Genomic DNA, 27,247 nt, shown 5'->3' on the forward strand with positions numbered 1-27,247 from the left:
TATAAAACGTCATCAGTTTTAGCGCATCACGTGATAAGATTCCGGTGGAGGTTTTGAAACCTTGTATGTTGGTGAAAAGGAAAGGTGAATTGTTTTTTGAATTGTAAAAAATGTCACTTAAGCGTAAGGCATATGGCTACTGCCAATATCAATCTAGTAATATATCGCTATGGTCAACGGATTCAGATTTTATAGTACATCACAATTGAAACATAAAACGGCAAGGCAAAAAACCGCGGTGCGTATACTATAGTAGCGGTATACTATACCAAATGAAAGACAGTGCTCGAGTCGATGATCGATCGGGCCGTCGGAATTCAGAGCTAAAACTTAGTATTTTAATTTAATAAATCTGAACAGAAATTCCACGTCAGTCAGTCCTCAGAAAATTGCGAGAACGATACATTTTATTTGTGTAACGCTCGAGCAAGTTTTGATTTTGCATGACCCATTTTTCGTTTGCACATTATGATTATCATTATCATTAGGCCTATCCGATTTTAATTATCGTCGTACCGTCGGTGACGGTGTCACTGTCAGATCGCGTGACGCCGTTATACGATGCTCGTGGGTCATCAGTTAGGCATGCCTTGGGACCTAACAAATGCACACTCATGAATAGCCTGAGTACTCTGTAACTTGTGTAAGAGAGCTAGACGGACATTTGGACATAAATACGCTCTCTTTACAGTCAGAGACCAAGCTATGTATATTTTGGGCAATTGCCGACAACCAAAAAGTTGGCAAAGATTTCCGCTCTAATATCACAACAATCCTATGTTTGACGTCAAATACCTTTACATCGATCATTTTCGAGTTAACTGATTTTAAAAAATCCACATATTAATCACTAATACACACAGTACAGAAAGAAATCCGACAGCACCCACATTCAGCTACGCTTTGTGACACTCCGTCGCAAGAATTACAAAGCTTGGTGACCTATTTTGTGACGTAGACGGAATGGCTGAGTGGGCGATCATGTGACGCCATATCATGATATAGGTCAGCGAACTTAGAATTCTGCTGTCCGGAGTTTGCCAAAGCTTAGCTGAATGTGGGTGCTGTCGGGTTTCTTTCTGTAGTGTGTATTAGTGATTAATATGTGGATTTTTTGTTAATCAATTAACTCGAAAATGATCGACGTAAAAGTATTTAATGTCAAACATAGGATTGTTGTGATATTAGAGCGGAAATCTTTGCCAACTTTTTGGTTGTAGGGAATTGCCAAAAAAATACATAGCTTGGTCTCTGACTGTAGTGAGAGCGTATTTATGTCCAAATGTCCGTCTAGCTCTCTTACAGTCCAGAGTATTCAGGCCAACTCATGAACCGCAAGCATAACAGACAATTATGCAGACAAATAATTATTAAAAAAATCAAATGCTAACAGCCCTTAAACGGACGTTTCAACCCCGATTCACCTAAGTCAGTTTGCCCCCAAAACATATATCAGTTCGCCCCCCCCAAACATATATCAGTTCGCCCCAATACATTACCAGTTAGCCCGTAGTGAATTACAAGTTCGCCGCAGCAAAAAAAGAACAACGTATGGTTTGGTGTGTCTTCGGCTGTGACACGAAAGACGATATGAGTCAAAATCCCTTTTATTTAGTCTGATCAAAATGTTGTGTATTTCATCATGAAAGTGTTTACATGAGGTAGGGACAGTGAATACCACTTACACAAACAAGAACTTGAAGAAGAGGCCACTATCAAAGAAAGGAAAATGTATTATAAAATACATGTATTAATATATGTTAACTAATTGCTATGTGCGTTATAGCCTAGGTTATTATAATCTTGATGCTTGGTTACTAATTATAGGACTACCTGCTCATTCGTTAATCTCTTATCATACAAAGGACAATGAATACCATTTGGACTACACATACATGTGTAAGAGGCCATATAGTAATTGGTTCAAAGCATTCTTCAGTAGGGAACATTTTGTTCAGTATCTACACACTAATTTTAAAACATTAAACAGTAGTCGCTAATCAATTTTCAATTGACTAGAAATATCGCTAATCAAGATTTTGAAAACAAAATGTTCCCTGACATCATAATAGTACACTGTACAGTATTACCATCAATCCTCAGTTTATTATGTGGGAACAACCCCTGATTTTAATCAGAGGCTGTGACTCCAGTTAGCATGTTTGAACAATACCAAACAAACAAAATACTCAATTCTGATTTTAATCTGAGGCTGGACCACAAAGTATTTATGCCTGCCTATCTACCAACAAACAAACACACACAAACCCATGTTCCCCCTTCCCCTCTCCCCCTTAATACCTTTCAAATAAACGCGCATGCATAGCAAAAACAAAAACTAAGAAAACAAAACAACCTCCGCAAAAATCATCTTTATTGGTTGGGGGGAACTGACCAATAGTTGGGGGCGAACTTGGCAACCAGTTGGGGGCTAACTGGTCTTGGGGCGAAACGTCTGGTACCCAGAGGGCTAGATGGACATTTTGACAGTTATCAACACTCTTTAAGACTTCCTGCCAAAGACCAGTCTATATAAATTCTGCCAATCTCTGCCTACCATACCAGGGCTAGTTCTGGGTGATAGAAAATTTCGTCAAATTATTTCAAAAATGCAAAACCTGTAGAGCTTTATTTTCCAACAAACTATCAATCAGGGTTCGAATTTCACCACAGCACCAATGTCGACAGCTGCCGTACCTGGTTTGCCACCGTGCCCTTCGGAATATTTTTTTCTTAAAACCCAGCATTTTATTATTTAGAAATGACACAAAATGTAACATGAAAAATCACATCTAGCAAAGTACTAAAAATAGTAAAATGCCTATAAAAATAACGTTATTTACAGCTGTTTTAAGTTGATGACATTTATAAATATATTCTTTGTGACTTACACATTAGTGATTTTAAATATCATATTAACCAATATATCTTTTCAACTTGGCAAGATGATTGGGACATTGCAGTCACGAACAAGCTTGATTCTGTCGAGCCAGTCCCGAGAGAGTGGCAGTCTGCGGGCGGTGCAGGAAGTATGAAGTAGTCTTATGCTGTGCCTGTATATTTGATGCATTCATTTATTTTAACCTTCTAGTGCCCAAGTACGCAAAGTAAATATAAAAAATTATCATATTCATTCAACTTACATGTGTTAATGTACATTGAACACTTCCATGTTGATTTTTGAAGTTTCATAAATTTGTATATACTTTTAATAATGTAGCATATCTGCTACATTGGGCATTTAAGGAAAATGTAGCATATATGCTACATGTTATTAATCTTGTAAAATATATTATTATAGCATATATCTGTATCAAACCAAGGTGAAATAATTTTTGTCTCAAAAACTTTATAGAAAATAAGTTGCATTTGTGCCCCTTTTTTTGAAGAAAAAGTTTGCCTTTGTGCCCAATTTTTAAAATTAAACTGAATGCAATATTTGCCATGCCCCCCAAAAAGTGAAAAGATATAACTTAATCTGACAACGTCATAACATATAGAAGCAAACATGATGACGTCATTGATTTAAAAAAAAACTGTTTTGTTTAAAGACACCACTAGAGCACATTGATTTCATATTAATTACATCATACTTTGGAGGCTTTCACCTCTTGAAGAGTATTCCATAAATTTTTTTAAATGGCAGACGGTAGAAAACTGCATGTAGTTTGCCCTATGTGATCTCAGCGAAGTCGATATCATTGGTGACATTGTTACAGCCTCATATGTGGAATTTTTCACACTTGTGTCTGGACACAATTTGGAGGGAATGTAACAGTAATTAAAGGTAGGAGAGTAATTTATCATAGTTGTGAACAATTTGGTTCAGACTTTAATTGTTCCTAAAATGTGCAAATGGTAGTCAAATATTCCTTTTGTAATACAACAACAAACCTATGTTTGACATTAAATACCTTTACATCAATCACTTTCAAGCTCCCTGATAACCCCCCCCCCCCCCCAAACATGTATTATTAATCACTTATTCACACACTACAGGAAGAAACCTGTCGGCAAATACGTATTTCACCAGAACATTATTGAAATAGGGTATGAAAAAAGGCATTCCCCGTGGGATGGACCATAAAGTGATACATGTACATGTACATTCACTCGTAGACATTATTTGTAAATATGATTTTTTTTTTTTTCAGATGTCGAAGCTTGTAATAACTTACCGAAAGAGGAAAAAACGTACAGTAACACTGCCAGCATCAACACCAGTCTGTGAGTATCTTTAATTGTTTCTGACTTAAAACTGTGGAACTATTATACTCAGTTCTATTACTTAGAAAACTGAACATGTTTTATTTAATTAAACTCTGAGGATTTATATGTAGCTCAGTGCATGCCTCGGGTGCTTGGGTATTGAGATTGATTCCTTTGTTTTTTTCTTGTTCCAATCAGTGCCTCACAATGGATAAATGTATATTAAAGGCTGTGATATGTGCAGTCCTGTTTGTGGGAAAGTGGATATATATTAATAGACTCATCCTGGCTTGAAATTTCCAACCCCTCGGGTGTACTTTTTCTATCTCACATTGATTGGATATAAATTAATCAAGGTTACAGCACTACATTTCAGCAAATGTACTAGGATGACACTCCATAACTGACGTATGCATTCATAGTCATGAAATAAATTTCAATAGCAATTTTACACAGAAAGCTGTCCAGCGTTCAAAAACAAAAAACGTTATGCAATAGTTTATTTTGATGTAAATACACTCAAAATTATGTCATTTCCATTCAAAAAGATGCTGCACCACATATTCATTTGAATATCCAGTGTACAGTTTTCAAAAACAACGTCATATTAAGCTTGGGATTATATGATAAAGAGAGTATTACCCTCATGTGTTTCGGTATCGTCCATATCATATATTAGGAATATATATATATATATATGTATATATGGGTGGGGAAAAGCCCTTTTGTCCCGGTCTGGGACTGATTCTTGATCTCCGAGACCGATATTATAGTTTTTTTAATGTATGTTTAATGTAAATTTAGGTTTTTAATTTTTTTTATTATTATTATTTTTTTTATCCCACTGCCCCCTTTCCTTTCTCTCCTTTGAATTCCATCTCATTTCTTCCCGATCTGGCAACTCCTATCTTTTAACTTCTTTCGCTGTCCACCTCCACATCCCAGTCCTTGTCTCTCCAACTGCGGCAGGTGCTTGTCTCTTGTGGCTATCTGTTCCACACACCTGCCATTCCCCATCAGCTTTTAGCTGTGGGCTTAGTCTGACCACTTCGGGCAGTGTTCAGTAGTTACTTCTGGCTTTGTAACCACCTACTATGCACCCCAACTACCCGCAGTCGTTGGTTAATGCCATGGGTCAGACCAGCTTTATTAGAGGCAGAAGACGAGGATGCCAGGTGGGTGCAGGAAAATACACATGTTTATTTGTCTACATCAATAAACTAATGTGCATTTTTATTCTCAATACTTTAACCGGTCCAAAATTTAATAAAGAGAGGTCACTTCCATGCACCTCTCCACTAGGCAAGACATTCGTTCAAAGCTGCTGAGTCTTTCACTGGATTAAACAGTCATTAACAATAACACCATTCTTGGTGAGAAAGCTATCACGGCATTACACTCCAATTAAAACAAAGGACCCATAGTTTGCAACTGGTTACAACCATTGTCCTGTCATTGCAATCGACACCTGTGTACCCTGTCGGGTCGAGTGTCAAGCATCTGACAAAATTGCAAGAGATCTTTGTGAAATAAACACTGCTTTAAATAATATAAAATGTTCTGAAATAATCTATAAATGTATTTATTGTAGACTGTTCAATGTAGCACTCTAATAATTATAAAGATCTTGAAAATTATAAATGGTTTCAAACTTTTTATTGTTGTTATGAGCACCGGTTATCACTAGAGGTGAAGTGATTGGTCATCCAGTCAGGGAGATCATTAGTAATCATTTAGTCTAAACACGTGCTAAATGTCGATCAAGCTGTCAAAAGCTCAGAACGGTGTCATACCTGCTCCTTGTGAGTGTTTTGTACAATAAATTGAATTGAAATTACTGAATACTCATACTTTATATACATATATGGGAGTTAAAATTCATAACTTATATCAATTTTAATTATTTATTCCATTAGGCTAAATGTACACAATTGGATTTTTTCTTTTTGCTGATGTGATTAAACATTTCATGATTGAAGATATAGAGATTATTATACGAGCTTGTATGTCGTATTGATTTTACTAAACGAGTGTCAGGATTATTGTGACATCATTTTTGACAATCGTTTACACTGAAGAAGACACATTAAGTTATGACATCGCTTCACAAAATTACGTCATTCGTGGTACACATGAAATCATTATTACACACGTGGGTCATACTGATTATATTTCCCTGAATCTCTTGAACAATGTGGTTAATAAAAAAACATACAAACTGCGAAACGCCACTGTGATGATCATTTGTTTTACACTATTTGGCAAATATCACCTTTTAAATATTAGTTTATGCATATTATTATTTAAAAAAAATTATTCTCTCTTTTTTTCCCCTAATGATGACGTCAAATGGGACTGATTGACAATTTAATTTTCCCTCACCCCTGATACACACACACACACACACAGACATCTGAAAATTGCGAGAGTGATAGTTTCATATAGTATAGTTTGTGTAACCCATTTTTCATTCGTGCATTGAATTTATGACATCATTTACATGTTCATGGTGGGTTACCTAAAAACAAAATGGGTTACCTGAATTTATTTTTGCGTAACGCATAAATGGTTTACACAAACTTTCAATTCTCAGAGGCCTGTACAATGCAATTGGCCACTATTTTTAAAAGGCAACACAGATTTTGCCATCCAGTGACTGACACAGCGAAGTCAAGCTGGTCAAAGCGAAGTTTGGACTCACTTTGTCCCTCGCATGAGCCCTGATACTCTGCGGCAATCTTGTGTAATGTTGTAAATACGATTTGTCGTAATTTATAAAAAGGCGCTAATGTTTCCAACAGCTTATGATTAATAAATCAGTGTGTTCTTGTGATGTTGTTAACAAAACCAACTTGAACTTTAATGATGCATTCAACACATTTTTTATTTATGGTTACAAGATGTCAGACCTGTTTGGTTACGGTCCAAATAGAAAATGAAAGAGGAAAATAAAATGGATTTATGACTGATTTTACTGATTTGTATGTCACTTTATTGATTTAATTTATCATTGATCAATTACTAGTGTAATTGTTTTTGTTACAGTAAATCCAAAAGCCTGTGTGTTTTGTCTCTCAGAAGAAGATAATGAAGATGATTATGGAAAATTAATCATGAAGTGTGAAATTACAGTTCATTATTTTTGCCTGGTAAGGATTTTGTTTATTCTTTACAAAGTCAAAAAAAAATTGTTTTGATTAGTTTTGAAAATTTATAATTGCAATTAGCCTTGAAGTATCTAATATTGAATACTGTAAGTAAATATAAACAACATTAATGTAAATTGTTATTCACAGAAGACCATCATTAATTTTCACCTTTTTTATGTTATCAATATTGTAAAAAAACAAAAAACATTTTTTTTTTTTTTTAAATCCTACAATTTATATATAATATTAGGGGTATGATGAATTTTTATTTATTTATTATAAAACAATATGTGTATTACCCATGGGCTAAAATATTTGGGGTAATGTTTTATTTATTTTTCTACAGCCACGGACTGGCTGGCATATATATATATATATATATACAGTAAAGTACGCTTATAACGAACTGCAAGGGACCAGCTTCATTGGTTCGTTATAACAGTAGTTCGTTGTACACATTTGCAGAAGTTGGTAATTTTTATTCCGAAAGTCGGCCATTTTGAATTTTGAACTCAATATAATAGTAAAAAAAATAAAAAATGCCTTGGTGATTATAAGACATTTATAAAAAATATATCATTTATTACAATCAATAAATACAACAAAACATTACTGAAAGATCACATCAAAAGAGTTTAGTGAATTACATGTACCTAATCACGTTTCGTCACGTAATCACTAATCGTGGTTTGTTTACTTAGCGTTGGACGCATAACTTCTAATGCCGAGTCAATGTCCGCAATGCTGTCAAATACTGGCAATCGAATATCTCCTTTGCTCTGAAAAAACAGTCTGACTGTCTCGAGTGCCTTGTGCGTTTCAACTGCTGTGGGCGTTGGCTGTTCGGGTGGCTCCTGTGTATCGTCCTCTGGTTCCGGTATAATTAGTGACTTAATCCCTTAATTGATACCTGTTCCCAAGTCCAGACAAACAAAAGTTATTTAGGCTGTTGTTTTAGTGCGGTCGTGTGGTCGATCCCACGGCTTTGCAGCGTTTTACACTGATTGGTTTGATACGTAATGATTCCGGTATTCACGGTTCGTTATGTAAACACTTATTTACACTGGAATTAACTATTTGGGACCACAAAATTGGTTCGTTGTAACAGTTAATTCGCTATACATAGTTCGTTCTATACATTAAAATGTATTACTAATATATAGGGGAGAAAATCGGGACTTTACAATCAGTTCGTTCTAACCGGTAGTTTGTTATAAGCGTGTTCGTTCTAAACGTACTTTACTGTATATATATATATATATATATATATATATATATATATATACTGAAAAATGTTTTTACAAATTGCACATCAAAATCGAATATGTTTGTTGTAGTTTATAAAACACTTCTCATTTTATGTCATCTCAGAACATTTTAATGGTGTAAGGTGTATGCACATGTATGATAAGAAGTGCCTCTTAAAACAAGTAGGATGACGTTTAAACAAAATGGGGTGATGTGGCCTTTTTTTATTCACAGCTAAAGCCTTGTTATAGATTTAAGTATTATGACAATATATACACTGTCCTAATCTTATGGTTGATATTTCTTGCCAGTTGTTTGCCAGTGGTTTAAGTCAAGGTGGCAAAGAGTCGAATGGTGTGATGGGGTTTCTTCTCTCGGATATCAAGAAAGAGCTCAAGAGAGGCAGCAGGCTTGTAAGTTAATACATCAGATAACATTTAATGCAGAAATCAATTAATCAGTTGTAGGGCCCATTGACTGACAATGAAAGTTTTATTTGTAAGTAATAAGAAGTACTTAATACGTTATCCATTGCTTTAGTACCGTATATCTTCGCCTGTAAGTCGATCTCGGCTATAAGTCGAGTCCCTAATTTCAAGCCCTGAAAACATATTTTTTTATTGACCCGTTTATAAGTCGACCCATGAAAAACTACTTATAAATATTGAAATATTTCTTATTTTTAGCACATGAGAACAATAATATTTGAACAAAAGAAAATTATTTTACAAACTTCGGTTTTCACGTTTTGTACATCGCAATATAATCAGACTATTCCAATCAAACTATCATTATTACATAGCATCAAAAAGAAATATTCCCTTAGTAGAGAGTGAAAGCTGTTTGACTGTTACTGTATAGTACTGTACAGATGGTTTTGTGCACAGACAACAACTTTATTTATAAACACTGACAACAGATCACTACGATAAAACTGAAAGTATCACGTTTTGCCGCCATATTAATACATGTAAGGAGGATAACTCTGGAAAGTACACTGGTTTTTGTACAAATGATGTGTGTCCCTATTGCTCTAGATAGTGAACTGCAGAGATCAGTCTATTTTAAGGGAAAAGCTCAGTAATATTCATGAAGTTAATCACCGCCAAAACATTGTTTGAACAACCATTAATGCCAGTGACCAGATTTCAAATAAACTCAGGCAACAGGTAGTTAGTATTGTTTACATTTTTACTATTAGTGATGACTGTTAATTTAACTAAGTGGACTGTTGTCTTGGCATGTGAGTGAGATCGTACGCCTTTTCGCATAACCAAAACCGTTCTAATGCCAAAAAAAATAGGTTATAAAAAATAAATGTGTCAAATTAACATATTTGAGTATAAATACATGGCATACTTCAACAATAAAACTTGTAAAATAATCCACAAAACAGTAATATTTTTTGTTGAATTTTTTTTACCCTCTTATAAGTCGACCCCCCAAGTTATAAAATAATTTTTGGGTGAAAAAAATTCGACTTATAGGCGAAGATATACGGTAAGTAGATATGGTGTGAAGTTATAGCAGTAATAAGAAAAGACGTGTGATTTTTCTTGTTTTAACCCTTTGAACCCTATCATCCTATAAACTATTACACTTCCACCCTGACCATCCTGATCAGAAGTTGGATTTATATATGAATTAGCATAATCAGCCAGAACTTGGTTGTTTATAATAACAATTATTAGAAATTTTGACAAACGGATATTTTCGCCCTATTATTACGAAAAATATCAGGTAATACAGGTAAGTTGATTACAGGTAAGCAGGAGAAATGAACTATAATCAATAAAACAAACAATATCATTCTGCAAACTATTATTATTGAACAATATATGTTATACAACTGAGGTTTATTAAAAAAAAAGGTTGTCAGTTATTATACTTACATCACAAGATTTACACGTATAGGTACCTAATTACAGGTAATCCTACAAATGTCAACTCAAATAGATTTGAAATGGAATGTACAGTATGCTCTGCTATAATGTCCAAACCACATCAACATGATTTCACAGGTAGGTTTATTTCCAGTATTCCTTTAGGGTGTGATATGCACGAAAACAATTGTTAACACCTGTCCCAACACATAGAAACACCTGACAGGTAGAACACCAGAAAACTGTCCAGGATTTTTCAGTTTTGCACGCTTGTGCTTTTCGTTTCACATTACACACACGTTGTTTCCTGTAGCATGGTCTGCTCACTCCACAATGTGAACAGGTGTTTGCTCGTTGTTACACAGTCGAGTATCCTGTGCAGTTGTCAAATCTCGACTGGGTGCTACGTATCGGCGAAATGTACCAATCACACAAGTTCTCAATAAACATGTGAAATGTTATTGTTCTGCGACCAGCTTGTTCATGGGGGTTGACACAATTCTCTTGAATGTAGGCATTGAATGCTGTCCACATGAAAAATTTCACTTTCAATCTGTGGCCACCTGTAATGACGTCGACACTTTTGTAGCAGCGTCGTTTGGTCGTTTTTGTATGTTCCACCCATGAATTCATTGTGTGATTTCACAATTTGAGGGCAGTCGACTGGTATGCGTTTATGTTCCTGAGCATCATACCTTGGTACGTGAACATTGGGCACATTGATATGTTTTGAAAACAAAAAGTAGATTGGTTTCTTGTCACACCAAACCAGTGCTGCAACACTTCCCATCAAAAATTAACTGTGACTGTCCTCTGGCCATTTTTTTGTTGATCAACATCTTTGGGTAATTCTTCCTATTAGTTTGTATCGTCCCACAGAGATTGATGTTATGCTCCTTGAGAAGATATTTACACAAAATCACTGATGTGTAAAATCGATCAGTATACAAACACTAGTTCTGTCCCCTGTAATGAGAACTAAGTCGGACACACAAGTTACCTGTCGCACCAAGTTCAGGGATGTAGTTCTCATCAGGGTCTTTCTTGCCTGTATATATTTCCGCGTCGACAATATATCCAGACTTTCCTTCACACAGCAAGAAGGTTTTTATGCCCCACTTGATGGGTTTGTCTTTGATATATTGTCAAATCGACAGCGAATTCTTAGAAGGTATCATTCCTTCATCAAGTGACAACTCGCATTCTGGAACATAGAATTTCCTGAATTGTTTGATGAGGTATTCGAATAAAGGCCTACATTTGTACATTTTGTCAGATTTATCTATGTCGGTTCCCTGCTCATCCACACAATGAAGAAATGTCCAAATTGCCAGAAAGTGGTCCTGGGTAAAAATACTAGCAAAACCAGGGGTAGCCGAGAGCAAGTTATTTTTCTTTTTCCAATATTGTTCATAACGATCTTTATAAACAAGCATCTCCATGGCAATTCTACATCTAAAGAAAGCCTTCATTTCTGGGACAGTTACAGGACAAAAAGACTTTGCATAATAATTTGTAGGCTTTGATAACTTGACATAGTTGGCCTGTCTGTTTGTTTCTGTTACAAGTAAAGTCCAAATTTGCTCTGACCAAAACATTTTTTAAAAATCAACAGGCTTACTCTCTTTATTTATGTTCACTGGGATGTTCTGGGGGCCTGGTGTTTTGTTTGGATTGAAAACAGGTTCCACAAAACTATCAACTTGTTTATTCCATTCCGGAGATGGTGTCGCTGGTACAAATGGAACAGACCCACGCCTCGCTCTGGTCGGTCATTGTTTACAGGTATTTACAGGTGTTTTACTCAATGTTGACTGGACAGGTGAATTGTTTTCTGAACTACTGCTAGATTCGTGACATTCTGATACACTATTTTGATCACTTTCAGACACAAAATCATCGCTATCAAATAATATACGAGCCGCCTGCATGGCAGTGAGTGTTCGTTTCATTATATTGGCCAAAAAATATTCAAATGTTCGCGTATTTTTGTCAAAAATGGACGTTCGCTTGTTTGTAAAGGAAGTACATATATGCATACAGGAAGCTGATGTAAAAAAATTACTGATTGGTTGGTTGGTTGCCACGGAAATGTCAACAAATACAGAGACACGTCACATACCGATATATCGGTATGACGGGTTATCGCGTTACTCGTTCATCCCGCAATATCGGCATGACAGGTTCAAAGGGTTACATTTGATCGGGGGTGGGGGAATCACTTCTGAGGAGATTTATTTGTGTTGTTTCTACTAAAGAAATTAGCTCAAATTAATCTGCACAGTTTTTATGAGAACGATAATATATTTCCAAGCTGGTATCACATTTATAGCTCAGTGTTCTCGCTGGGTGAAAATTAAAGGAGGGCGGCCGCGCAGCACCACACCCTTCAAAAAAAGAAAGAAAAAAGGGTGGGGTGGAGAGCTTGGTGGTTACCATGTTGTTGTGTGTTGATAGACTTTGTGGAAAGATATACTCCTTATTTTGATTACAAAAAGGTTTATACGAAATACAAGCAGATTCGTCTTTTAATTGAACCGAAGATGTTATCGGTCTGACTGGCAGTTCCGGTTTTGCTGAACCGATCAAAGTTTTAATATTATTATTTTAATAAAGATTTCAAGATATACGAAAAACTAAAAAGATGTTTGTGTGGTCCCCTAATGTCGAAATTTTTGTTTGTTATTCCCATCTTCATTGAATGAATCGATTGCTGTGATAAAATATTATCGCCAACTGATAAAAAGTAATTTAGTTTTTGTAGTGGCGGTGTATATATTATTTGGCACCCAAGATGTAAGATTTTAATGCTAAACACTACCACTTCCGTTGATTTTATAAGCGGTGATAAGTTTACAATATGTTATAAGAACTGCTTGATAAACTGACAGAAATGACAGAAAGTAAAAATCATCAGTTACAATCAATTATATCTGTAACTGAGGACAAAATATCAGACGACAGTTAGTGGAAACAAAAGATAGAGTGACCGTTCTGATCACGTAACAAATTTGGCGCCAAATAAGTGGGTGGGGGGGTTCAGTAGGAGATTGCCGAATCCATAAAAAATTAAAATGTTTCATTGCTCAAATAAAATATAACTTTTATTGTTTGTATTAAACATACAAATGAATACAGGTATGGGACAAACTAGAGGCTGTTAAAAATACTATTAAATTATGTTACGGTAACTGTTGTAAATGTTTCGTCAGTTGCTTTTTCGTACACAACGCGGCTTGTTTCCTTTGATGTCCAGTGTGCAGACTGATCGTTGTGGGGGTTTTTGTGTGTGGAAAAATGTGTGCATTTGGAAATAGAGGAGATAGGTGCTGTAAAATAAAGAAGGGCACAGAAAAATAAAAGTAAAGTTTGTTTTATTTAACGACGCCACTAGAGCACATTGATTTTTAATATTATCATCGGCTATTGGACGTCATACATATGGTCATTCTGACACTGTTTTTAGAGGAAACCCGCTGTCGCCACATAGGCTACTCTTTTTTACGACAGGCAGCAAGGGATCTTTTATTTGCGCTTCCCACAGGCAGGATAGCACAAACCATGGCCTTTGTTGAACCAGTTATGGATCACTGGTCGGTGCAAGTGGTTTACACCTACCCATTGAGCCTTGCGGAGCACTCACTCAGGGTTTGGAGTCGGTATCTGGATTAAAAATCCCATGCCTCGACTGGGATCCGAACCCAGTACCTACCAGCCTGTAGACCGATGGCCTGCCACGACGCCACCGAGGCCGGTAGAAAAATAAAGGAGGGTGAATAACGAAAAAGGAGGGTGGCAATATGCAATAGCAGGGCGGGCCGCCCCGCTTAAATAGAGCAGCGAGAACACTGTAGCTCTTGCAACATCAATAGAAAACCACTGTGTCATGGTACAACAGGCCTTCAGATTTCATGGAAACGATTGTTTCCGGTACCGTGTCGATAGTGTGTCGGTAAAATCACGGAACCAAAATTTTGTTTCTTATGATTATTATATGAATACGACAATTCAATGAAAATAATATATATATAATTAATTTGTTTTAAAAGGTCCTGATGGTTTCCCATGATTACAAGGCTTTGAAATCGTATGGCCTATACAATTTAAGAACGAGGATATATTTTGCTTTATCACATGACTTGCTTGTCAGAATTGTGAATTTTGTTACATCAACTGTTTTTTTTTCTTTGTAATGATGGGCTGAACAGGTGCTGAGGCTTCATTAAAACAAAAACAATTCTTTCATTGTCCTTATGGGCTTAACTCTAATTTGCAGTTAATTACTCATCTGTTACATTTCAGCGGTGCTCATACTGCAAGGAGAAAGGATCAACAATTGGCTGTGTGGTGTCCTCCTGTCGGAAGACATTTCACCTCTGCTGTGGCCGCAAGCTGGGGACCTTACACCAGTTCTTCGATTCCTTCAGGTTATTTCTTGTCAAAATTGGTAGCATATCATACATGTAATTGGGCCTCGCTTGCTAAACTTTGCATCAAACAGCTTCATATTTATATGTATATAATACAGGTTAATGGAGGTTATTGGCTTTAACCTGCGAGGCTTGCTGAGCTGAATTCAACATTTGCCCTCAGTAAGATAAAGCTGATAACCTACGTCATTAACCTGTTATTATTTTTGTCCTGCAATCCATCAAAAAGAATGAAGAAACGTGTTTATTCCTAAATTGTGTACAGTTCATCTAACAAGCAAGCCTTTTGTAGTATAATGTCAGAGGTTGATGGTGCCATTCTGTATAAGATGTTAAATTTCTGGCATCAAAAATAGTTTTAATTCATTAGTAAATATGCATATATATTTTGTTCTGTTTACCACAGCACAAAGTTTTATTATATAGACACTATTGAAATTAACAATATAAAAAAACAAATGTAACTAAGCAGTTGAATATTTTGACAAATGATCACTTTGCTTTAATCATCATCATAATCTGCCATTATGGGAACAAAAAAATAACGTTTGGTTTTAATTCATCATTATTGATGGTAGCATTAAACAATATTGTTATTCATACCGTGGACACATTTATTTATCTTTGGTAGAACTGTAAAGCAGGTGACAGTGCTCCATGTTTTTGTGTTTCTGTGTTTAGATCCTACTGTCCCGAACATAGACCACAGCAGACTTGCAAAATGAGTGACAGGCTGGCATTCTACGGCACAGCCAACACTGTCTGTTCTATCTGTATGTATGCCATAGAGGCCAGATGTTCTAATGACACACTGCGGGCACCATGCTGTAAGAATGCATGGTTTCACAGGACTTGCATCCAGGTGTGTTTTTTGTTTCCATATGTATTAAGGGCCGCATTTACATGATTTTTGTTCTCATGTGCATGCAACTACATATATGTTTACAATGCATAATAAACACCTGAATTTAAAAAAATTGGACTCCATAAATTCTGTCCTAAATATTTAGTACGATTTACACAATACTCTGTTTTATCAGAGTTTAAATATTTTTATTGGATTTCTTTCCACCATAAAAAAAAAGTAAGGAATAACTTCTTTTTTTTTAAAATTATTATAATTAAAAAAAAAAAACATTCTAGGTAGCAGTTCTGTAAATAATGTGACCACAATGTTATCTGTATTTCAGAAATATGCAGTGTCTGCAGGCCTCTACTTCTTTAAGTGTCCTCTCTGTAACAACAAAGAATCATTCCAATCAGACATGATGCACTATGGGATATATGTGCCTGACCAGTATGTACTATGTTTTATTCCTCTGCTTTTGACAGTCTATCCATGTGTTTGACAATATGTTGACAGTAAAGGTTCTTTCAAAAGAGACCAAGGTACAATGTTGAAATGATAATGAACACTATCTTATTTTCTGCCCGATTGTATGATGGATGCAGCTGATCTTTAAAAATAATACTGCATAAAATATGACTTTAAGATACTCTCATATCATGGTGTTTATAAACAGATATTTCATGCTACAAGTAATTAAATAATAAAAATGTAATACAACAATCCTAAAATATAATAAAACTTGCAGATAACAATAATTTCGATTTTTATACAGTGAAACCTGTCTAAACCGGACCTTGAATATACCGAAATCCTGTCAAAACCGGTCAAATTTCATGGTCCTGAATTTTTTATTATTTAAATCATGTATTAAAGGGACACGCCCTAGTTATGGCTAGTTGTTAACCATTACGGTGTTGTTTTTCGCTATTAAACCCATTTTTTCACAAATTGCACTTTACTTACATTTTATTATTTAGAATACATATTGCTTTTTGGTAATCCTGATGTTTGTAAAACCACGAATTGCATTTTTTGTATTTCTTAAAAATCCGCGTGCACTCGAGAAAAAAACGTTACGCAAGCGAGGTCCAATCTATTTTTAGAGGGAATCTTCCTGTGTAAACGTCACAGACGTTGGTATACTACGTGACCGTTGTCATTTTGGTTGGGTTTGTTTTCTCGTGCACAGTTCGCGCAATCAAGATCCGATTTGTTGTCGTTTGCTTGTTGTTCATTTGTGAGATTTTTCTTCACAGTTAGTGAACATTTTCAGTAACAATAAAGTTCAGACAAGTAAGTATCTCAATACAAAATGTTACAAACCCTTAAAACCAATAATTTTGCTAAGTCTTACGATATCTGGAGAGGGGATACAACCAGGACAGAACAGTTGGAACATGTCCAGGAGAGGTGAAAGGAACGCACCCCAAATCTGTGCGCACTCTGTGAAATTTGTCGTGACGTAGGCATTGTTGTGCTTCGAGCGACATCTACCGGTGACATCAGAATACTAACTTTCAAAATTATTTCAAGCAATTGGGACATGGGGATTCCCATGGTATTTATTGATATAAAACCTGCTTTTTCACTCCATTTGATAAAAACGTGATCTAAGTGTGTTACAGGTTTGTAGATTAACCAAATTATAATTTATTTTCGCTGGATGGAACTAGGGCGTGCAGCTTTAATAACCCAATAAAAGTGGAACATGTCAGTTTTGGAAACCAGATTGATTTTTTGCTCAGAAATGTAAAATCCTTAATTAATTAACCTGAACAAACAAGTCTTGTATAAACAAACGAAGAGTCAACTTAACGAAAACACGATTTCCAAAAAACAATGCAGTCCAGAATTTCTGCTGTCCAGCATCTTGGTCTCTGTCCAGCTTAGTAATTAATGCTCAATATATTTTTAGTTGTACTGTCTGGTGCAATACAAATTCTTTTTAGCTTCAGACAAATCTAAGATGCTTGCACATTGATTGTTTCTTTTTATTTTTATCAATGCACTTTGATAAAAAAACAAAAAAACTAACACACTGAGAGTAAAGAATTAGAGTAAAATATACGCATGATTTAATTTGTCTTTTATACACTAAATACATAAATAAATGAAATAAATAAATATGTGTTTTAAGTTATTAGTCCCCTACCGGAGGGTACTATAGGTTTCAACTCTGTCCGTCTTTCTGTCTGTCCGTCTGTCCGTCTGTCCCACATGTAGTTTTCTGGATCTTTTTTTTTTTTAGAATGTCTTGAGATATTGAAATTTTGTGTATAGCTTTATCATGTACTGTTAAAGATCAAGTTTGACTTTCATGGCAACCATTTTTGACGAAGTTATGGCCCTTGAACTTAGGAGATATGAAATTATTTTTTTTGGATTTGTTTTCAGAAAGCCTTGAGATACTGAGCTGAAATTTTTAATATAGCTTTTTATCATGTACTGTTACAGATCAAGTTTGAATTTCATGGCAATTTAACCATTTTTGACCGAGTTCTGGCTCTGGAACTTTTGAGATATAAAAAATTCTTATGTTCGGTAGGGGACATGTATTGCTTTATCAGTATTCTCAGAATTTGTTTTTAATTTTGTTAAGTTTAAAAAATTTAAATTCTGTTGTTTTCTTTGAATAAATTCAAACAAAAGAAAACATTACATCTCGACCCAGTGTCAATTATTATGTCAGTCAGATTTAAAAAATGCTACATCAACACGCACGACCTATTATAAGAAGTTAGGATAAATGTTTATATGGAGTAAACAAATTCATCATACCACTTTTATCTGCGATCATCTTGTCATCACTATAGAAAAAATAAATTGAATTAATTTTAGTTTTAAATTGTTTTATTTAAAGGGATGCATCATGGGAAAAGGAGCCTGGTGCGTTTGATGATCTTGCTCGAAGGTATACACACTGTGATGCTGAGACGTGTCGGTGTCCAGAGGGACGTTCCTACGACCGTGATGCCAGGTTTGTCAGTGTTTCTTTATCACTGAGATAATCAAATATTCACAACCATCATTAGTTTCAAAGACTTATCTAGAGCTTATGTCTTGGTTTCTTAATTGGCTCTACTTGGTTTACATGTTGGTTTTTTATTTTATATTATTATTATTTTTTTATTTTTTTTATCCCATTGCCCCCTTTCCTTTCTGTCCTTTGAATTCTGCCTCATTTCTTTCTGATCTGGCAACTCCTGTCTAAACTTCTTTCGCTGTCCACCCCCACATCCCAGTTCTTGTCTCTCCAACCGCGACAGGTGGTTGTCTCTTGTGGCTATCTGTGCCACACACCTGCCATTCCAGCTTTTAGCTGTGGGCTTAGTCTGACCACTTTGGGGAGTGTTCAGTATTTCCTACTGGCATTGTTAAGAGGCACTTGTAACCACCTACTATACACCCCTACCAACGGTCGTTGGTTAATGCCATGGGTCAGACAGGCTTTATTAGAGACAGAGGACGAGGATGCCAGGTGGGTGCAGGAAAATACACAGAGACTGCACCCATGGAGGAAGTTGGTTTACATGTTGATGATGATGTTGTTTTCATTAATTGGTTAAAATGTTTGTACTTTATATGATTATGTTTGTTCACAATTCAGAAAAAAACCAGTCTATTATATTGACATGTAAGCATCCCATAGATAATAAAGATCTGATTAAGCATGAGTTGGACGAGAAATAAAAGTTATATGAAGTGTGGGCTGCGCTTAAAAGTACATTTAAATATGGGTTTTTAATCACTGAAGTAAGGTATTGTTGGTTCAGATAATAACTTGTATGATGTTAAAAACAAGAAAGAAATTATAACAGTATTTAACATTAAAACGTAATGAGTCTTGTAGAAATGTTGTTGCCATAAATACTATGAGTCATTTTTTTCCTTCAGCAAATGGGAAATTGTTGTGTGTGAACTGTGTGGTTCTGTAGGAAGCCATAAGGCCTGCCATGGACTGAAAGAAAGAACTAGTGACTATGTATGCTCTGCTTGTCTGGAAGTAGAAAAACGATGTAAGTAGCTGGTAGTTAGGTAGGTAAAAGTGAGTTTAATATACTTGCATCCAATTAGGGTTCAAACACATTTGTTGTGGATACAAACTCTGACATAACTGTTATAGTGTTAAATATAGAGATCTTTATATACACTGTAAGTATATATTACATAGGTTAATTTGTGTAAAATGCATAATCCTGTTGTGTTCAGTAAAAACTATGTTTGAATGTGACCTAGATTGCTAAATAGATCCAAAACAAATGTTTATGAGCATGAAGGTTCAAATTATGATGTCAGAATTCTGCCACACTAAGTGCATGTACCTGCAAATCAGAATTTATCAAAACAGCAATGTGTTCTTTTAAAAATAATAAAAGTGACAAAATAACGAGAAACAGTTTTAACAGTATAAAATTATGGACTTCTTTTGCTTGTGCAAAAATCTGAAATACATATCAGTGTCAGACACTAGTGTTTGGGCTGTCTCTGATGCTGTTACGTGCTTTTCTGATGCAAAAGTGACAAAGCATCCCGACTAAGGTCGATGAAAGTCACTTCGCACACTTGTTTTGGGTTCGTACACAATAAATAAAACACAGTTTACCGTAATTTCACATAAAATCCATTTTTCGTAAAAGGTACAATTTTTTAATCACAAATTTTCTTCATACACATTAAGGTACATTAGTAATGTTTAAACCAAAAAAATTCAATAGCAATTTTACATTGGAATTTTTCCAGCATTCTTAAAACGGAAATGTCATGTACCCAGTTTGTTATTTTAAGGAGATGCAAAGTGACGTCATTGGAATACTGACGTCAATCAAATTAAAAAATAGCTGTATTATTACAATGCTTCGCCACATTAAAATAAAAACTGATCTATTAACCTTGACCCCTATCAAATTTCTATAACGAGTAGACAATGCTGTTTACAGGTCGGTATTTTTTGTATTTTTCATAATTCTGAACAAAATATTAATTTTAAGTTTTAAAAGATGAAAAAAATAAAAAGGACCCTTTGTCAGATATATCATATCAAAAAATTACTGTTGAATATATTTTACTTATTGTGTACGAAGCTAAAACAAGGGTCTGAAAAGTGACTGTCGTCGACCTTAATGCCGAGACTTAATTATATGGTCGAGACACAATAAGAAGGCCATCGTCTGCAACCAAACATGTTGGTCGTGTCAAAGGCCATTATGCAAACCAAAAATCAGTCACCGACAACTGGCTTTTCAATACACACTACATGACTCAACTCGACAGTTGATATAATGTGATCTAGGCTTAATTTTGTGCCCAGGCAACAGTATAGATGCTGATGGTATGAACCGCTGTCGTCAGACAGCTGAACTAAAAAGTATATACTGACAGGAGGGCAAGAGACAGATGGATATTTACCCAATGAGCATCTTTTTCCCAAATGATATCATTTGAGTTCATATTTTTTAAATAATTTGTTTTAGTAAAAGAAGAAAAGAAGAATAAACTGTCGAAGATTAAATCAAAAAAGAGAAGTTGCAAGTCGTATTACAAGTCTCCAAAAGAGTTGAATAAACTCTTAAAGAGAAGGGCAGCAACTCTGTCTACATGTGGTGATGGGGAGTCACCAGTGTCCAGTATGGGGAGTGACACGAGAACCCACCGGCAGACCGATGTTGTGAGGCTGGTGCCATGCGATGAGGATTTGGAAGTGGATATCATGGGCGACAACAGCGAGGTGTGCTGTGTACAGAAACCTCGTAAAACCAAGAGACGTTATCCAAAACTGGGGACAAGCGATGTTAAAAAACACACAAGGAAAAAAAAATGTAAGGCAGAAAATTCTACAACTTCTAATGAAAGGTTGACACCTGCGAATGAGCCAACAAGAAAACTTAAGCAGGTTAGTATAAAAAATTTCACCATGTCCACGGTGACAGGTGCAGGCTTACAGTCATTGGGAATGCATCCATACCGACGTGGAGTAACGAATGATGCTAGACAGCAGGTGAAAGAGTGGGCCATCTGTGCACCACCACTGCCAGTTGAGCCAGTCGGCACAGATGTGGATAGTTCAGAGAGTGATATGTGCTCCATTGCTTCAGTGGAAGATGATGGCACACACAAAACCGTAACAATAAAATGGAGAGGCCGGAAAATAAAAATATTTAAGGAAATCGAGAGATCGAAACACGGTAGTGCCGAAATGCATGGATGTGACAGCACGTCCAAATTGAGTCTCGTCATGGAAGTAGATGACAGCAGCAACACAGGGAATGTTTCGAGCACATCCTCTGCAGGGTTCATATCTTGTCACCAGCGAAGGTCATCACTGGCAGATACTGATGATGACACTCCTCCAATGCTTGTTCCAGTTGACGACAATGTTTCTATGAGGTCCACACCGCAGGGTCGCAGGCTGCGGAAGGAAAAGCGTGTGAGATCCGTTCCTGCCAAAATGTCATCTTCGTCATCAATGTCGGATGGCTCCGATTCTGAAGGCCCTCCTATTTTGAGCCCCATTAGACCATATTATTCGAGGAGAGTTGAGGCTGGCAGAATAACGAGAAGTATGGATAAACCACAGAATTATAAGACCAGATTGTGTGCCAATGATTTCATGGAGTCGCTGAAGAGTCCTGTGAATGCCTCGACACATGGGGGTGCCAGGCGGTCACTTGAAAAAAGTTTTGCTCCCGATAATTGTCAGTTTGCGTTTCCGCACGTAAAGAAGTGGAAGTTGAGAGATGTTGATTCCGAGAGTGTTCTTTCTTGTTCCAATTCAGTTATTTCAGTGTCGAGCAATGGCGAAGAAGGAACAGTGGATTGTGATGAAGACTGCCAGATATTTGAACCGTCGCCTTGCATTATTGAAAAGACAGCAAACGGAGTTTCTCTGAGCACGCGGATTGACATCGGTAATACATTTGTGCATAAACCAGTGGGCAGCAGGCCAATCCACACATCAGTAACAAGTCAGGGACAAGAGATCATTGATCTGACAGAGAGTTAGAATTATATGAAGGAAGTGCTGCCATGGTACTCTGGAAATATGTTGAAATTCTTAACAGTGAATGACAGTAATATTGGTGTATCTTTTGTCGGGTGCCACATCCTGACAGAATTTTCTTTTTTGACAAGATCTTACACTAATTAATTCAGGCAAGAACATTCTTACAGTATTCGTTTAAAAAAAGAAATTAAAGTTGACATCAGATTTGAATAATGGCATAAAGTGTATGGCTTTATAATTAGTGTGGCTTGACAAAGACCCGTATGTTACTAAGATGATAGTATTTTGTAATTAGAAAAAGAGACATTAGTGTTTTAATTAGTTAAAGCTGATATAGTATAAATACTATGTCTGACTGAATTTATATTATATAATTGGAGACATAGTTTTCAACCTATGATTTTTGTCACTGACCAGCAAAATGTTTTTAAAAATTGTATGTAGCTGCATTTTGGCAACACATATTTGATGCCCTTCTATGTTGGGGTACTATCTGAGAAGTGAAATGTTTTAGTACTCCAAGACATCAGCTATATTATTAGCAATTTTTACCTGCAAAATATTTTTTTTTTTGATATCAGTTGTAATTTATACATCACGAACATTTGTAAAAATGGCATATTTAAATTTGACAGAAATTATTTGTTGACTTAATAGAACAGTAAAAAAAAAACCAAACCCAAATCCAGTGACCAATTTAGAAATTGTATTATTAAATCAGTAGGGAAGTAGAAATTAGAATACACATTGATATGACAAAATTTCATTTGTCATGGATCAAGTTCAAAAAAAGAAGATTTGAAAATAATTAAAACAATTAATACATGTGAGATCAAGGATATTGGGTCAGAACAATTGTGATTGCCGTTTTCTAAAAAACTGGAAAGATTGATGTTGATTTGATACATAATTGTAAAGTATTCCAAACTTCAACTTTATCTTTTCACCAGTCGGTCATTGTGTGATGAAGTTGGATTATGCCAAGTAAAACATGATTTTTCTTAGTTACCACAAACAAATTTATCCATTTATGATAAAATATATGAATACAAATTAATGTGACAGATGACTGCATCTATTAATTTTTACATAATGTTTTTTTTCTCTCTTTTTTTTCTCTCTTTTTTACTACTATCTGTCCCTCACTTCCACCCCTTCCTTCTATCAATTACAAATTAAAATTGATCAAACAAGTAGCTGAATGTCGTTAAATATAATTAAAGAGATTTGTTTTTACAAGTACTTGATACATGTTTGTTATAATTTACTTGTAGGCAGCCCTACATTATATTTATAGACAGCCCTACATTATATTTATAGACAGCCCTATATGAACTAGAATTTTAATTTTATTACATTTTAATGTTCTAATAACTTGTATAAACCAGGAATGTTTGATGATGGTTTCTTAAATTTTGTAAAAATAAATTTAGCATATTTGTTTGATGGAGTCTTTGTTGAATTGTGGTCAGCCTCAAATACAGTTTGGCTGAATTTTGACAATAATTGATTTTCCTTTTATTATTATTATTGTTTTGTCCTTTCAACAAATATTCTTGATTAGCATACTTTAATAATAATAATAATTATTTATTATCATCATAACCATCATCATCATCAATCACTGTCACTGGTATTGGTACAAAATTTTCAGTTTCACTTTTCTGGAAATAATGTCAAAGGACAAACTGAATGTGCTCAACTAAAAATATTTTTTTTAAATTGAAATGTATGTATATATATATACAAGCCACACAATGTATATAGTTCACTAGTAGATATATTTCTATTTAGTCAAAATATTACATACTTTAAAAAGAGGATCCAACATATATATTTTTTTCCACACCCCTTCTGTTATTTGTTAGGTATTAAAATTATATATGTTTTATATTTGTATATATATGTGTAGACATGTAAACAACTTAAACTTATGTGAATTAATACCAATAGCTCTTGAAGTTTATAAATTACAAACAAGTCCTCTAAAAATGGTACCAGACACTTTTGACAGTTGAATACACAATTAGTAAGTAATTTTGTCTTTATTCCCCTAAAATATTCCCTGGAAACAGATAGGACAAATTAATAAAAAAAAAAGTAAACAAATTCTAAAATCTTCCAAAATTATTAGCAAACTTTTTTAAAATTACAACAAAACATGGGACTTAAGAAATAGCCATTGTTTTAATGTTATTTACCATTATATATAAGAACCAAATTTCCTAAAACACTAATGTAAATAAAGAATAGATCTTACAATTGATGTCTTTGTTAATTTTTGTGATGCATCTGGCATGGCTTGACTAAATTTGCAGTCCGAAGTCAGGGTTCCATATGTAACCACTGGTGTCCTCTCAAGTTACATATTGAACCAGACAGTTTTAGCATTTATATATACGTATAAATTTATTGTGCTACATGGTTCAATTCGTTGAAGCATCATAGAGTACATATTAATTTATATAAATAAGGTTTGTTTTGTTTAACGACACCACTAGAGCACAGGGAACAACAACCATGGGGATCTGCGTGACAGTGACCGAGGCTTAAGGAAACATACAAAAAATATGTGTACTTTCTTACTTCAGCGATATGGAAGAATAGTGAAAACAGTTTCTTTACATAACCTAGGTGGCTGCTTTGTGCAGGTTTGATGTATTTTTAGCCTAAACGTCTATTTATAACATTGGCTATTGGATGTCAAACATTTGGTAATTCTACATTTTTCCATCAGTAAAAAGGGATTTTTTATATGCACCATCCGACAGACAGGATAACACATGCCACGTCCTTTAATATACCAGTTGTGGTGCACTGACTGGAACGAGAAATAGCCAAAATGGGTCCACTGAACTACGTCCCGCCCTATATTAATATATATGTGCTTGTAGAAACAAAACACACTTTTTAATAACACACTTTGTGTAGTTTTTATGACCTTCAATTAGCTTGTTATGTTGGGGGTTTATTTTGACTCAGACTCTAATAGAATCCGAGACATTAATGTCGTGACAACGCCATACAAATGGTATGTCTGTGACATCATTAGAGATTGAGTCTGGACTAGATTTATAAGCACAGGGCCTGAACAGCGTGTTTTCCAATCTTGACTGGCTGACCTGAATTGGGATGAATAGCATTCCCGTGTCATGCCTATGTCACACTTTAAGATAACATTTTCAATGACTGACCAATATAATGCTGTGAACTGGATCCATATCACTGTAGAAATAATAAAAAACCCCATTAATTTAATGGGTTTTTAAAAAAAGATTTAATGTAACTAGATTTAGATCCACAAAAGTCAGTTATTGTTGTTTACAGGGGATGCATACACACTTTCTAGAGTCTAAGACTACATAATCATATATAGAGAATAACTATTTCATGTCATTAGCTAGTTATTATTTTTATTTTGCAGTTCATAAAAATTAAGGGGAAAAGCTATTATTTCAACTACATTGTATGATGACCTAGAGGTCAAATTGCAGTATTTGTCTAAGCTCTGCTCAAATGGAGTCTTTATTTTCAGAGACAATGCAAAGTATCACATATGCTTTATATCAGAATAAAAGATTAACTGTTTCTAATATTCGAGTTAGTATATAGTGTTTTCCCTAGCTTGTTTTAGCACCATGCCTCGATAGTCTTAGCACCATGTTGCCCTGAGATTAATTAATTAATAAAATATGCCTTTTATATCTTTTGCCATTCATTTATTAAAGCAAGCACATAAATTACATTAATGTTTATTTCAATAAATTTTTGTGTATTTTTAACGAAAAAGAAAGTGTCCTGAAAATTGTGAAAATGCCCAAAAAGTGTTTGGTCTACCATGCCAAATTTCTAGGGAAATGACTAGTATAATCCAATAATAAGAGAAACGTGTAAAAGTTTGTAATTTATAATACTTTATGTTTTCCATCAGCATTCACTTCAAAGCATTTTTAAAATATGGTATTATTTATTAACATAATAATTACATAACATGTAACATGACATATACACATATAAAACTATTTAGCTAGTTTATTTAACCACACACAGCATATCTTATGGAAACAATGACCATATATGCTTAATTTATGATGTTTCAGCTATTAAAATCTCATTAGCCGACAGCATACATAACACTTCCAAATTATGACATGTTATGGTTCACACATTCACAAAAAAAAACATTTCATGGCATAAAATGTCGGGGGTTGACCCCTGTACTTCACAACTGTAGCCGTTACTCGTTTAAGAACAATGGATGAAAAGAGAATCAACATTGTGTCCACAGAGGGAAAATGATCCTATGACCCATCTCATAAGAGACACATTTATGTAGCTCAGGCTTAAAAAAAAAAAACCCAGAAAGAAACTGATTCTATGAATCTAACCCTACCTAGAAAAAGGGCCGACACAATTTTAAAAATTATTTTTAATCTATTATTATTATTTAAGAAAAGTACACTTACAACTGCATAGAA

The 27,247-nt window shown here is 35.0% G+C and overlaps 1 protein-coding gene across 2 annotated transcripts; it reads left to right on the forward strand.

The window, feature by feature from the left end:
• The first annotated feature begins 45 nt into the window (after positions 1–45).
• Positions 46–26,357, forward strand: LOC121371457. 2 transcript variants are annotated; one of them, XM_041497353.1, is made up of 10 exons: positions 46–84; positions 4,155–4,227; positions 7,255–7,358; positions 8,918–9,019; positions 14,792–14,916; positions 15,601–15,781; positions 16,110–16,216; positions 18,630–18,746; positions 19,664–19,785; positions 21,241–26,357. In XM_041497353.1, the coding sequence occupies exons 2-10, from the start codon at positions 4,155–4,157 to the stop codon at positions 22,767–22,769; spliced, it is 2,460 nt and encodes an 819-aa protein (XP_041353287.1). In that variant the 5' UTR covers positions 46–84; the 3' UTR covers positions 22,770–26,357. The 2 variants fall into 2 exon arrangements, with proteins under 2 accessions (XP_041353287.1, XP_041353286.1); XM_041497352.1 differs by lacking the exon at positions 46–84 and adding an exon at positions 131–238.
• The last annotated feature ends 890 nt before the right edge of the window (positions 26,358–27,247 follow it).

This window comes from Gigantopelta aegis, chromosome 4 (assembly GCF_016097555.1).
Source record: "Gigantopelta aegis isolate Gae_Host chromosome 4, Gae_host_genome, whole genome shotgun sequence".
Classification (NCBI taxonomy): Eukaryota; Metazoa; Mollusca; class Gastropoda; order Neomphalida; family Peltospiridae; genus Gigantopelta; species Gigantopelta aegis.

Coding starts and splice junctions, on each gene's coding strand:
- LOC121371457 (XM_041497352.1), top strand. CDS start 170: ATGGTCAACGGATTCAGATTTTATAGTACATCACAATTGAAACATAAA. Junction 4,228..7,254: donor GCCAGCATCAACACCAGTCT/GTGAGTATCTTT, acceptor TTTTTGTTACAG/TAAATCCAAAAGCCTGTGTG. Junction 9,020..14,791: donor TCAAGAGAGGCAGCAGGCTT/GTAAGTTAATAC, acceptor GTTACATTTCAG/CGGTGCTCATACTGCAAGGA.